Source organism: Atractosteus spatula, chromosome 4 (genome assembly GCF_055471065.1).
Source record: "Atractosteus spatula isolate fAtrSpa1 chromosome 4, fAtrSpa1.hap1, whole genome shotgun sequence".
Taxonomy (NCBI): Eukaryota; Metazoa; Chordata; class Actinopteri; order Semionotiformes; family Lepisosteidae; genus Atractosteus; species Atractosteus spatula.
The window spans coordinates 63,745,377-63,758,749 of NC_142709.1; the positions used below are offsets into that span (position 1 = coordinate 63,745,377).

The following is a 13,373-nucleotide window of genomic DNA, read 5'->3' on the forward strand; positions in this document are numbered from 1 at the left end:
ATTGTAGATCTCATAGCATGTAAAGACAGATCTTCAGTTTGTAGTCCTCTGCCACTGTATACCTGTTTTATGTTGGTATGTGCTCCTGGCATGCTACTTTTTGTGTTGGGAAAGGGGATTTGGTTATTGTGCTTCAGTGGTTTTTAAATATTTGAATTGCCTTTGTCCTTACCCCAGGTGGACTATAAGCTTGGGTTTCAAGTGGACAATCCCTCAGCCATGAGCCTACCACAGAGCAACATCTCTGCTCAGGGCGAGGTACCTCGGACCCTCTCAGGTCAGCAGACACTTGATATTTCTCCTGATTTCTTGGAGGCAGTTTCTAGTAATCGTATGAAAATTAGGCAGTATGAAACAAAATTATCGGATACAGATGAAGACATTATGGAAAAGATTTGGCAGCAGTATTACAGGGAACATCTTGAATCATTAAGCTACATACAACTCTTGAATGTAATTTGCACACGAAATTTAGCCTGATATGTAGATCTTTATTGTAATTTTTTATAATATAGTTGGTTAGCTAGGGAGAGTTATACAAACGCTTAGCACATGATGATGTTTTCTTTGTGGGTAATGTTAAACCTTCTAAGGAGCTTTCAGAGAAAGAACATAACTAAATGACTGTTCAAGGGTCTGAGTTGGAATTTTAGTTCCAGTTTGTTCCAATTTGTTTTGTTTTTATATTTTGATGAATGGAATAGGTGAATAGGGATCTATGCATTTTGTTTTTCTGTATACTCTTCTCCATATTGAAAGCAGGAACCTGCTTTTGTAGTTCCTGCATGTCATTCACCTTGTAAGAATGGAGGCTAGAGCTGTTTTTCTTCTGCCTAGTTTTCCGAGTGGACCTTTTGTGTTCGGGGAAAGTGGATGCTGAAGTCATCCTCACTGTGCAACTCAACCTGACCTTTAACACCAATAACTTCACAGTCCTCAACTTCAAGAGGAGGAAAATGTGCTACCAACGTAAGATTCCAGGGCTGATAAAGTGATGTTTTTTATAGATCTGCAGGTATCCGCATTCTCTGAAGTGTAACAAAGGTTTATCACTTTGAAGGTATCTTTGAGAAATCTTAACCCGCTTACTCAAAAGATTACCTCGTATATTTTTATTAAAGTTTTTCTTAATAAAAGCACTGGATAGCTGGTCGTAAGGGTGCACCATGGCAGAAAGGGGTGAAAACAAAGTCTACACCGGTCACGTTTTTCCTTCTGCTCTCGCAGTTTGGGACAGCAGATAATTATACTGGGTCATCATGCTTGGTTTATTATGCTGCGTTGAAGGAGACCAACAATAAATTCATTGCTTGCTTTTTTTTCAGCATGTGAGCTGAATTAGTAGTTTTAAAAAACAAATCAGACATTTCAAGTGAGACGTCATTAAATCATTAGTGCTGTTAAGGGCGTTTTAGTTGCTGCTAAGCAACAGGCTGTAAACGATGATCTGAATTCATTCTTCTTAAGATAAAAATAGTCTGAGGTTTGATCTCAACAATAAAATCCTTGAGATCTTTTTAAAAAATCCTTAGACTTACTCCTTCCCACTTCTGAGGCATCCAGTTCAACAAGTTTTAAAGCCTTTAGAAAAAGTGTTATACCCTGAAAAAAATGAAATGTGTTATTTATTTTCTCAGTTTACAACAGTATTGCTAATTAAAATGTCTTGGCTATGTAATGCAGCTTCCCAGCTCCACGTCTCTTCCAGATCTGAAGAGGCACAACCCCTGGGCCTGTGTACTTTCATTTGAACAATCTCTTATTTCCCAATCGCAGTCCATTTCCACAGAATAGGAATAACATAGAGTCCAGCACAAAACACGGTAGAGCTCTTCCTTGAGAGAAAATCTTACCTGGGTCTACATCCAGCATTATCTAGATCAGATTATTTTGGCCCGTCCCTCTATTTGAAAGGAGCAAGGTTATTTGCTCTATCCTGTAATTAGTCGGATGCCATCCGAAAGACAAACAGTACATTGATATTTCGTTCATAACTTGCGACTTGTCTCTCTTTTTTCCATATGTTGGTAAGTGCTGAGCATAGAGTCCATCCTTTTAAGGATGGTCCGTCCATCCTTTATAAGATCATTTGTTAAGCTCTGATGACGGTAGGTTTCCCGTCCTAATAATAAAGCTTTAAAATATGAAACCATCTGACTTGCAAAATAAGGAACAAGTTCATGGCAGGTTCCCATTGCAGGTTATTGTTAAGAAGCCAAAGTCACTAAAATGGTATTTTATGTAATGCCATGGTTTATAGCTATTACTCTGTCTCTAAAACTGCAAAATGAAAATTACTTCAATGTTTATTCTTTGTTTCTTATTTGTAGGCGTTGAGCAGGAACCAAAGATTCCACAGTATTCCAACAAGAGCATCAACAGGCCCGTTTGTAAGTTCATCTGTCCTTTCTCTGTGGTAGACACGGCATGTTCGTTTTTCAGAAGAGCTTTTCTTTGAATCTCTGCAATTTTCTTTTTTTTTTTTAAATGACTTGGTATTTAATGCATTAAGAACCAGCATATTTCAGTAATTGGTTGTCTCGGTGAATGTCTTCTTTGTATAATATGATATTTGTGAATGTAATCGGCTGCAGACATTGGATTTCAATCACTGGACACCAGAGAATTTAGTTTGTAGCGTGAAAGCCTCCTGTAATGTATTGGGCTGACACAGAATGAACTGATTGTCTGGACTGGAAGCTTGCAGGAACAAATCAGTATATCCCAAAGCCTTAAGTGGAATTGCTTCTTGCTGATTATACAGTATCCTGCCAGAATAAAATGTACACCCCCAAATTAGATGTTATACATGTATAGCCATAATTAGCCAAAGAAATAATAGACATTGAAGTGAAAAACAAAAGATATGTTAGTACTGCATACTGTTTTGACTGTGAGTAGCATGTTGTGTCAAGCTTTATAGTGCCTTATCAGGCTGAGGTTGTGCAGTTCAGTCTGCTGGCTTACTTTTTTTTAATCTCAAACTCTATAAGAGAGTTGATGTTTTACGAGCTATGCGTCGTAGATGTATTTCCCTCATTTTTCTTAGTGTTCAACCTACGAAGCGAAAAACATTTTACACCTTAGAAGAATTCTGAACAACTCAAGTTTTAGAACTTTTTTCTTTTTTTTTCCTCTCTGCCTTATACAGTGTGGTAGTTTTTAACATGAATTACGTTTTCCAGAATTTCGAAGCACGGTTACCAAATGTTTTCATCTGCTACACCTTGACAGCAGGTATGCTGTCCTTGTTCCTAAGCGAGGTATTTCACAGTCGGAATGGAAAATCAAACATTTACTGGTAGAACAAGCGTTGCGCGGATTCGGATTTGCTTATGGAGTGTGAAACCACATGGAATTTCTGAGCTGTACTCTTACAGTGCTCAGGACAGATGAGCTCTCTGTACACTAGTGACCTTGTACGACTCTTGCTTTTCAGACGAGAGCGTCAATGCGACACCGACCACATCCGCCCGCGTGTTCTACATCAGCGTGGGGGTCTGCTGTGCAGTCATATTCCTGGTTGCCATTATTTTGGCGGTGCTGCACCTGCACAGCATGAAGAGAGTGGAGCTAGATGACAGGTGAGGAGCCTGACGTTGCCTCAGCGGCGACAGAGATTTCTGTGGAATTCTGTGGTGAGCTGGTCAGGCTGATCTCGGCACGAACCCTTGTTCATATTTAATTTCATTGCAGGAAGAAGAGGTGATCTATGAAATGGACCGCATGAAACATGCTTTTAGAAATGAACCTGTTTTGTCGAGGTTTTTCTACCCTGAGGCCCTGTATTCTGTGCTAGCCTTCCATGTGTTCTGTATTTTGTTTTTAAGAAAGTCAAAAATGAACGGTTCCGTCATAGAATCAGGTGTCTGTTCAAATTGTTGTTTTCCAGGAAAAGGTCAGACCTAGTGTCTACTTTTCATAACATATTGGATTATATCAGTGCATCGTGGAAGTTCAGATATCAGACAAGTTAGGCTTTTCAGTGTGTTTTTGTATCCCGTTAAGCTCCGTTTAATTGTGTGTTAACAGTGAAGGTCAGTGTATGCTGTTACTTTAGCACAGACAGAAAAACGTCGTGCTTGGGTCTTAGGTGAGAGACCGCATTGTCCACCCAGTGTGCATTCACACTGCCTGCTACGCTTCGTCCCAGCGTGGTGCCTCCTCAGTACTTCGGCAGTGGGCATGCAGCTGGAATGGGCCGCGGCGCTGACTGTGTGCGTGTACCCCTTGTGTGTCCTGTTCTGCAGCGTGAGTGAGAGTGGCAGCTCCCAAGGTCTGTCCCAGCCGTCCACGCAGACCACACAGTACCTGAGAGCAGACACCCCAAACAACGCCACCCCCGTGACAAGTAAGAGCTTCTCTGCGCTCTGCCCCTCTCCTTGTGCGGTTGATCTGTTTCTCTTCCTGGTGTTAATATTAGAGTACGGAACATCAGAAAGGATAAAAACTAGAGGAAGTCGTTTGGTCCATTTTGCATATTTGGTGTATTGCAGCTTAAACGATCCAAAAACCACATCAAACCGTTTCTTACAGAATCCCAGTACTTAAGTTTCCACATTATGACTTATAGGTTGTGCCACATGGCCATAACCCGTTGTGTTAAGATTCTGTATCCCAAAAATACTTAACCCTCGTTAGAATTTTTACTCCCTAAGTAAGTTTATTTGTTTGTAATTGTAGTTGTAGCTTTGTTCCAGCGATCTGTTTTTTTTTCAGTGCTGTACATTCTAAATGATGGCGCACGAGAGCAATTTTCATTTTTTTTCTTATTGTTGGGATGTAATAGGAACATCTTCTGACATGTTTTATTCCCAACCTGTGTAGAAACAAATGTTGAATTGTATGTTTAAATGGGGGGAAAAAGGGCAAACAGTGCTGCTTGAAAATCAAGCATGTCACGTGAGAGGCCTGAGCTTAAACGGCTGTCGTTAAATTGGGTCCTGTTTGGCCACTACACTTTGTGATTTAGCAACGCAGTTGTTTTTCCAGTCAAAATGTTGTAATTAATTTTAGCCGCATGCGTGATTGCATGCATGTTTTCTGTGTGTGATCCTATATGAGTAGAGAGAGATTGGTAATTCCTCGGTCACATCCTGTTAGAAGGAGTGGGCTTGTATAGTAGGAATCAGCCTGCTGCAGTGCAGTATTCATGAAGCAGCCTGGGAGAACTGAAGGCACATGAAGAGAAAACTTTGTAGATCCTCGTGCTAGAACTACCTTTCCAAGACCCTGTAGCCAATGCAGGAGACATGCCCATGCCACAGTTAAGATTCAAAGCATCCTGCAGTTCAGTTTGGAGATTTTGGACAGGATATTGGGCAAGCAGTGAAAGGTGCATATCCCGCAATTACATCTCAATGTCTGTTTTACCTGTTGCTGTTAATTTTAACTCTGTTAACAGCTGTTATGCTGTTTTCTAAGACATATAGTAGATGTAACATGTGATAGGTTTATTCCATGCTGAAAAAAAGAGAAGAAAGAAAACAACGTTTTTTCTGCCATGGAGCCTTCTTCAGGTGTGTTATGACTGGATGTGCCACCATTCTTCTTTGTCTAAGCCAGCTTCATTGCAATACAATACACAGTACATCATGAGTAGCTGTTAAATGAAGAATATAGCCACTAATATATTGCTAAGGGCTTTGCCAAGGAAACATAAAGAATTTAACTGCTACTGATTCTTTGTGATGGCCACAGAGACTCCGTTTTTAGAAAAAGCTTTCATAAAAAAATCCTCTGTGGTTCCTTTAACAAACTCACACTCTGTGTGGCAGAAACAAGCAACACTTTCAGTCCTTCCTGCATTTTGTCTTCTTTTCTCTTCGGTACCAACATTTAATGCACGTATTGATTTCCTTCACCAAATAAGATGGTAACACGTTATCTTATTAGCTAAAGTAGAATCAGAAGGTCACAGTAATGAGTGAAAATTCTTTGCTTGTGGCTGTCACTGCTGTTACTGTTTTTTGAAACTCGAGAGAGAAGTCTCTCTCAAGGGTTGTGTTCCTTAAAGAGTGATCCTTTATACTGTGTGTAGTATTTACAAACGTCTTCTTTTATCACAAGAGGACAGCTTTCATTATCTTGTTCTGTTGTCTAGACAGACACTAAGTGTTCTGCCAGGATTGCTGTTATTTATGTATCCGTCTATTAATTATTTCATATCAGATATAATAACACTTTTACTATAGTAAAAAAAAACATTTAGCCTCTTTATAAATACTCCACAGAACAATATAACATTGCAAAAAAACTCCCAACTCTGATTGTTCTGTTTCTTTCATTTATGTGAACAAATTCACGTTTGTTCAGATTAACACACAAGAGTTAATCTGAGGCTGTTGTCACCTTCACATTGTAGTGTAAAGATGAGAGCTACCATGGCTGATTTTCAGGAAGTATGCTTGGTCTGTCTTTCCCTTTAAAATTATTCATTTAAGCTTATCATTTTTTCCAGCCAAGAAAATCAACAGAAGTACCAAGCACAGATTTAGGCTATTTCTGTCTTTTGCTGCCATCTAGTGAAACTTAAAACAGTGCTATTTTTTTAAAGCTGACTTAACATTTTGTCATATTTTCCCATTGAACCATCAGTTGGAAATTCTGTATGCGACTAGCTGTTATTGAAGCAATTTTCTAAAATGAGAAATCACAATTAAAGTAGAACACGAGAACATTATAGTCACAGTTTTATACTTTATACTGTTCACAATATGATTAAATGGGATGAATACTGCAATGTGTGTTTCTCTTTTTAAATTCAGTTTTTTTTGTGATAAAATAAAGCACATTGTTCATTTTAAATTACTTAAATCTACTGATGCACAAAACGGCAGAAAGTAGTTATAAAAATCACAATAAGTGTGAACACATTGAAGACCTATGAAACACTGTGGCAGACTGAAAAAATGAAAACAAAGTTAATAGCGGGAACAACGTCTCTGAGTGTTGACACAATCCTACCATACAAAGATCTGATCTGCTTCTGGATTTGGACAACTGTGTGCTAATCTGCCACTTGCCACTGGTGAATGATCTGTGTCCTCTTTTGGACTTCGCTCTGCACTTGGGCCTAAATAAAATGTCTAAGAAAAGCAGCAATAAGAGCAGTTGCAGGAACCAATGAGCACTGGTGATTAAAGGTCCAGATGGACCAAAAGCCAACAGACACAGGGGAATAAGTACAGACCAGAACTAATAACATCTCCCCTCCGGTTGGCATGAAGGCCGCTACAATTAGCAAAGTATTTCCCATGATCTTCACACATTGTCTTCCATCGGGACTGCCAAGGACAAAACTGTATCCATCAGTGAGTAAAATCCTCTTTTCACTGTCATCTGCAGATGATTTTCATGCAAACAGCGAGCTACAGTCATTCTGCTGATGCATAGGTTATTTTTATTGGAATTTCTTGTGCTGTAGCCACTGCAGCTAAAAAAAAAAAAATGTTCTGCAAATCACGTGGTCCTGATCTGGTGTGGTGAGTCTCACAGCGCTTGCATCCTGGTTTCTCTGGACCAGTCTGATTGCTCCAACAGAATCTCTGTCGGTCGTGGCAACTATAATCGGACAGCCAGGCCACCTCCAGTCTTGTGATGGCAGTGTAAAGTCATGGCTTTTTGAGATCGGTCTCTTTTTTTTCCTACGAAGGAACAATATTCCACAAACAAGTAGCAAATATAACTGCTCACTACTTAATATGTAAATGAAAACATGGGTGTGCCTAATGAGCTACTGACCTAAAATGAAAAAAATGCACAATGAAAAAGCATAGATCTCCATCAGCAATTTCACTTCTGCAGCCAATAAAACCATGATTTAAATGTAGATTTTTCATACCTCTTTTGAACACAATGGAGTCAGTGGGAACAGACAAGAAATCTGTATGAACATTTATGCCATCCTTTGTCTAATTTCTGGATTTCTTGAATATAAAATTTTCAAGAATAATAAATTGGTGTTACACTGATATTTTCATGGTTTGTTCCCATTTTGTGGAACTATCACAGTAGTTGACGTGAGTCATAGAGGAAGGACTCAATGTCTTCTGTGTGATACCTATAAGGGAGAAGTTTTAAAGCTGTATGGTGTATTGGTTTTGAACTCTTGCTTTTGGAAAAACCCTGGTAAAAATGGTTCCATTTTTATGATCGTATTAAAAGATAAAAGACTTTGTACCTGAAACAGTAAAGATGCTAGCTCTGAGGGCAGGTGCAGGGGGAAACTACACTATCCAGGCTGCGATTATGGTTTGGATTAGTCTGCTAAGGCACCCTTGGTTTCCAGAGAAACAGGGCATCTGTGACTTCTTAGGCTTTTGCAGGCTCACAGTGACATATGTGATCAGCAAATCTCTCCTCCGTTTGATGCTAAGCCTCCTGCATACTGCTTACGAGCTTGTAGGGTTGAAATATGAATGCCCTGATAGTTGGACAGGTCTGAGGAACTTGTGTGTACTTTATTGTAAACCGAGGCATAAAAACAAATTATGATTCAAAATTGGGAGGATATATGATAAAATAATTAGTTCTGTAAAGAATATATGAAAAGATTTACTCTAGGTACATAGAATTAAGCCTGTGTCCTTCTTACAAAGTCTACAGTATTAGAGTTGTGCTGTTCAAGTCTGGATGTTTTACTTTGGTTTCTGCTTGTCCATGGCAAGCAGGCAGGGTTTCTGCTTGTCTGTCTCTTAAAAGTATTCAAAGTGCTCGGCCAGGAGAAAGATGTGTTTTATTAGTCATTGTAAATGAGTGTATGTTTCATTAAGGATTCAGAATTTAAGAAAGGTTGCAAACGAGAGGAGCCTATTCATCCTGTCCGGTAGTAATTAACAAATGGACTAGGAGGGCCAAATGCCCTCCTCTCGTCTCTTCAGTCCTCTCTTTGCTCAGAGGTAAAAGGTGTGCATTCAAAAAAAAAAACCTTAGCTTTGCAAAGAATGGCACCTTCTCAAGTGTTTGCATCTTCCTGCACTGATTTTTGTTGTTGTTTTTGTTGTAGCTGGTTGAATATCTTAATTAAACTCCACCTTGCTAAGTTGGTTTAAAGCGCCTTGTTTATTACTGTTCCCCCTCTTGCTATCAGACAATCACCCCGGTTCTGCTCCCATCCTTCAACTTGCCGCTGCCTCCTTCCCAAACTCTGGTGCCCCTTCCCACGAAACCAAAAGTAAGTCCATCTTTGAGTGTCTCGGAGAACAACCAAATACTAACCCTCTGCTTCAGCGCTGCCGTCGCCTCGCGGCTCGTCAGGCCGTTGTCGTCCCGGCTGTGATTTATCTGCACGCGCAGGAGTCGGGACATGTAGGCTAATCCTCATGTGACGTGAACCCTGTAATTTGGGTTCTGCCCCTTCGGCCTTTGCTATGTGTTTGCAGATCTCTCACACAGCTCAGTTACCTGCAGGAGCTTTCATTTTTCTTCTGCTTAATTGTGGATGTTTTTTTTTTTATAACTTTTGAGTTTCTTTAAACTTGGAAATGTGGTTGAATCCGATTCTTTTCCGTCAGGGAAGGCGAGCGTTCCAAGGAATAGGTGAATAACTGTGCTCATTGGCATGGCTTTGTCAGACTAACTGGTTTTAGAAATATGTTCAGGAAACTTGTAAGCCAGGAAAATTCCTTTGTGAACCCAACATTACTCCTGACATCAGCAATATTCACAATGAAGCTTTTCTAGATAACATAAGTCTGTATACTTGGGATATACACTCAGGTGACTGTCTTGACTGAGGGCATTAAATACCTATTTAATGCCGGGTACCAACTCCTCCCCTTTCCTGGTGAAAAGAATACACCGCACAAGTTCAGGAACTTTTTGAAGTTTGTATCTCAGAAACTTTATATTCACATAAGTCAACTTGTTAATTGTAGTTAATTAACAGTTAACTTTCAGTTGTTAATTGTAAATTAACAAGTGTTAATCTGTAAAAAAAAACTGCATGTGCATGTCACAGTTTATCCACCAGTTGGCCATCTTGTCTGTAAGTTAAAGGTGAAGATATCAAATTCCTCTGAGGTTTTAGCATTGGACAGAAAATGATAAAAAACTAAATTAAGACTTGACAGACTTGTTATTTAACAACACAAAACGTTGTATAAGTTCAAAAAGAAAATATTTGGGAAAACTGCAAAGCCATTTAACATCACAGTATGGCTGCCACGTACTGTAGAAGTGGTAAAGACGGATAAACTTTGCAGGACAGTTTCTTTCATTAAACTTTATCAAAGCAGGCCATGCTTTTAAAAATTGGCGTTCAGTGTTCATTTTTGAACCGTCAGAAGTAATTGTTTCTCACAACCCTTTTTTCCCCAAGAAATCTGAGCTGTAATTTTCTTGTTTTGTACAAGATTGTGTGCTTTAAATGCTCTTTGACACCTTTTGCCATATTTTTAACATTCACATTATCTTTGCAGCCTACCCGTTTCCCAGGTCCCAAGAATTTTATTTGGACCTTCCGATGTCCGAAATCCATAATAAGCTTTCCAGAGTCAAATCCAATCTCTGCGTCAGTCATTCGGATGTATGCCAATGTGATTTAAACTGTAAAGTGTTTTCAACATATAAAATGTTGAAAAACATATTTTTGGTAAAAAGTAAAAAGGTAATAATAATAATAATAATAATAATAACTGCTTACATTTATATAGCGCTTTTCTGGACGCTCCACTCAAAGCGCTTCACAGGTAATGGGGACTCCCCTCCACTACCACCATTGTGCAGCCCCACCTGGATGATGCGACGGCAGCCATAGTGCGCTAGAATGCTCACCACACATCAGCTATTAGTGGGGAGGAGAGCAGAGTAATGAAGCCAATTTATAGATGGGGATTATTAGGATGCCATGATTGGTAAGGGCCAATGGGAAATTTGGGGTTACACCCCTACTCTTCTCGAGAAACACCCTGGGACTTTTAATGACCCCGGAGAGTCAGAACCTCGGTTTTACATCTCATCCGAAAGACGGCGCCTGTTTGCAGTATAGTGTCCCCGTTACTATACTGGGGCATTAGGACCCACATGGACCGCAGGGTGAGCGCCCCCTGCTGGCCCCCACTAACACCTCTTCCAGCAGCAACCTTAGTTTTTCCCAGGAGGTCTCCCATCCAGGTACTGACCAGGCTCACACCTGCTTAGCTTCAGTGAAATGTGGTAAATGGTAAATGTGTTGAATTGTAGTCCAGATCTCCATGCTGCAGTTTCAGCTTTTCAGTTCTTTGGGATGTTGTTAACATGGAGTGAAAGCTAAAAAAATGTTTGCATTATTAAGACTTTCTATTTGCAAGAAATCTTGCTATTACTATTGGGTGGCATAGCTCTTTCAATTAATGAACTGAGCACTGGGTGTCACTGAAGAGCTTCACCTGTGAAACAGTTTGAGAAGAGATCTGTTAAAAGTACCAATAATTTAATTTAATTCACACAGCTTCTGTGTGATCCACTTGTGATGTGACTTTATGAGAAACCTTTACATCAATTTTTCTTTTGAAAAACAAAAACCTTATCACAAGGAGTTATTTTTCAGCATATTTATACAGAACAGATTGTCCGCTTACATTTATGGTTAACCACTGCTTCAAAATGAATCGAGTACATTTTGAACTTTACTAACTTTGTATTTTCCCTACTTAAACCTTAAAATGTCTTGAATCCTGAAGTTCTAAAAACTGAAAGTTCCAACTCCACTGCTAAGAAACTGCTTTTGTTTTTAATGTCCATGAGTATTATTTTAGGATAGTCTTATTACATTGCTTAAATATTTTAACTCAGTTTTTAGAAGAAGTCTAATATTTTCAGTACTTCTGAATTATTTTTGGGGTTGAATTTGGCCCCTAAAGTATCAGAAATTTACCTTAATGCTTAGCTTAAAGCACTCTTTTGTGAAGACCTATCAGAGTGTTGTTTTAAATACCTGGCTTAGCTTCCAAGTCTACCAGAGCCATGAAACATGCTCAAGAGCACACAAGTCTTTTATTGTTGCTCTGCCATTCTTTAGTTGAGAAAGCCTCCCCAAACCGCATTTTGCACATTAAATGTTTTAAGACAGCTCACCTGCACAAAAGAATTAAGTTGCACCCTCAGGCAACTTAGATGCAGTGTGCTGTAATGCTTTTTCTGTGGATTAAAAGTCTACATCTTCTGTGTTGTTACATTATATTGAGCTAGTTATTCTGATGCAGTGATAAACAAGTATGGTTTTCTTTACTATATGCAAATGAACTGTATTTTCTTTACCTGTATTTTTACATGATAATTGTGATGGGTGTCCTGTATCATGAAGTCACAGCCTGCAGTACAACAAATACTTGCAAATGGACAACTTAAAAGATAAAAAAAACCCAAATGAATTTTACCACGATTTATTGTAGTACTCCTCTGTCAGAATATAATGGCAGTAAGGGAACATGTTCAATTTAAATCCGAAGGGTTATGCCAGGATACATGATGTGATATCTTACATAGCTGCTCAATGCTCGCACTGCTTCCATTAAGGATTGTGCCAGGCAATCACTCTGCTAGCAACTTCACAATCATCCACCTTTCACTTAGTAGTGCGTCATTTAACATTTTCTGGTCTAAGTGTACTACCTGCAATGTCTTGCTTTGGGAACCTTTTGAGCTTTATCTTATAGTAAAATAGGTCTGAATCACCAGTAGTCATCTTTAGTAATTGCCATACCGTACAAATACAAATCCAAGATAGCTGTGTAAAAGAACAAGTGGAGGTTAATTCCACCCTAGCAGGATAAGAGAAAAAGTAGAGTTTCAGCTCTGGAGCCTGCCTGAGGTGTTTGTATAGACGTATATATATACTGTCAAGAAAATGATTGAGTAATTAGATTTAAATTCTCACATGGTGTGACCAGACCGATTTTCTTGCTTGACTTTTTGATGTTTTATATCCATGTCTGGAAGGTTGTACGTGATCTGTTTCAGATGGTAAGACAAAAAAATTTAAAAAAAAATTGAAAACAGAAATTAAAAAAAAATTGAAAACCAAATCCTGAAAAAAACTTAATTAGTGCACATTTGTCTTTTTTCACATTTGCCATGTATAATATACATTTTTTTTCCAGAGATTACACAAAGGTATGTTGTAGGTGATTAATATTATATGCTAATTGTACAGAATGGGGGAAAAAAAAGGTTTTTGCCATTTTCTTACAAAATTTTAAAAAATAGATTTAGTAGTTATTTGTGTGAATTTAGGAAACGTGAAGAATTTAACAATTTGAAAAAAATTGCAAAATGTGATAACTTTTATAGCAATGTATTTAACTGGTCATAATGGAAATGTTCACGATTTTTGAGCCACAATTAAACAATGTGTCTTCATGTATTAGATGTATTCCAGCTGTGCAGAATAC

General features: G+C 38.7%; 1 protein-coding gene across 2 annotated transcripts in view; it reads left to right on the top strand.

Annotated features, from left to right (window-relative positions):
* The window catches only part of ryk (receptor like tyrosine kinase), a 69,781-nt gene that overhangs the window by 34,987 nt on the left and 21,421 nt on the right, over positions 1 to 13,373 (top strand). Inside the window, exons 3-8 of one of the 2 annotated variants that reach the window (XM_088913968.1) lie at positions 178 to 277; positions 838 to 969; positions 2,331 to 2,390; positions 3,440 to 3,584; positions 4,251 to 4,351; positions 9,092 to 9,175. In XM_088913968.1, coding sequence (XP_088770094.1) covers positions 178 to 277; positions 838 to 969; positions 2,331 to 2,390; positions 3,440 to 3,584; positions 4,251 to 4,351; positions 9,092 to 9,175 — 622 coding nt within the window. The remainder of the gene's footprint in view (positions 1 to 177; positions 278 to 837; positions 970 to 2,330; positions 2,391 to 3,439; positions 3,585 to 4,250; positions 4,352 to 9,091; positions 9,176 to 13,373) is intronic. The other variant, XM_088913969.1, reaches the window with a different exon arrangement.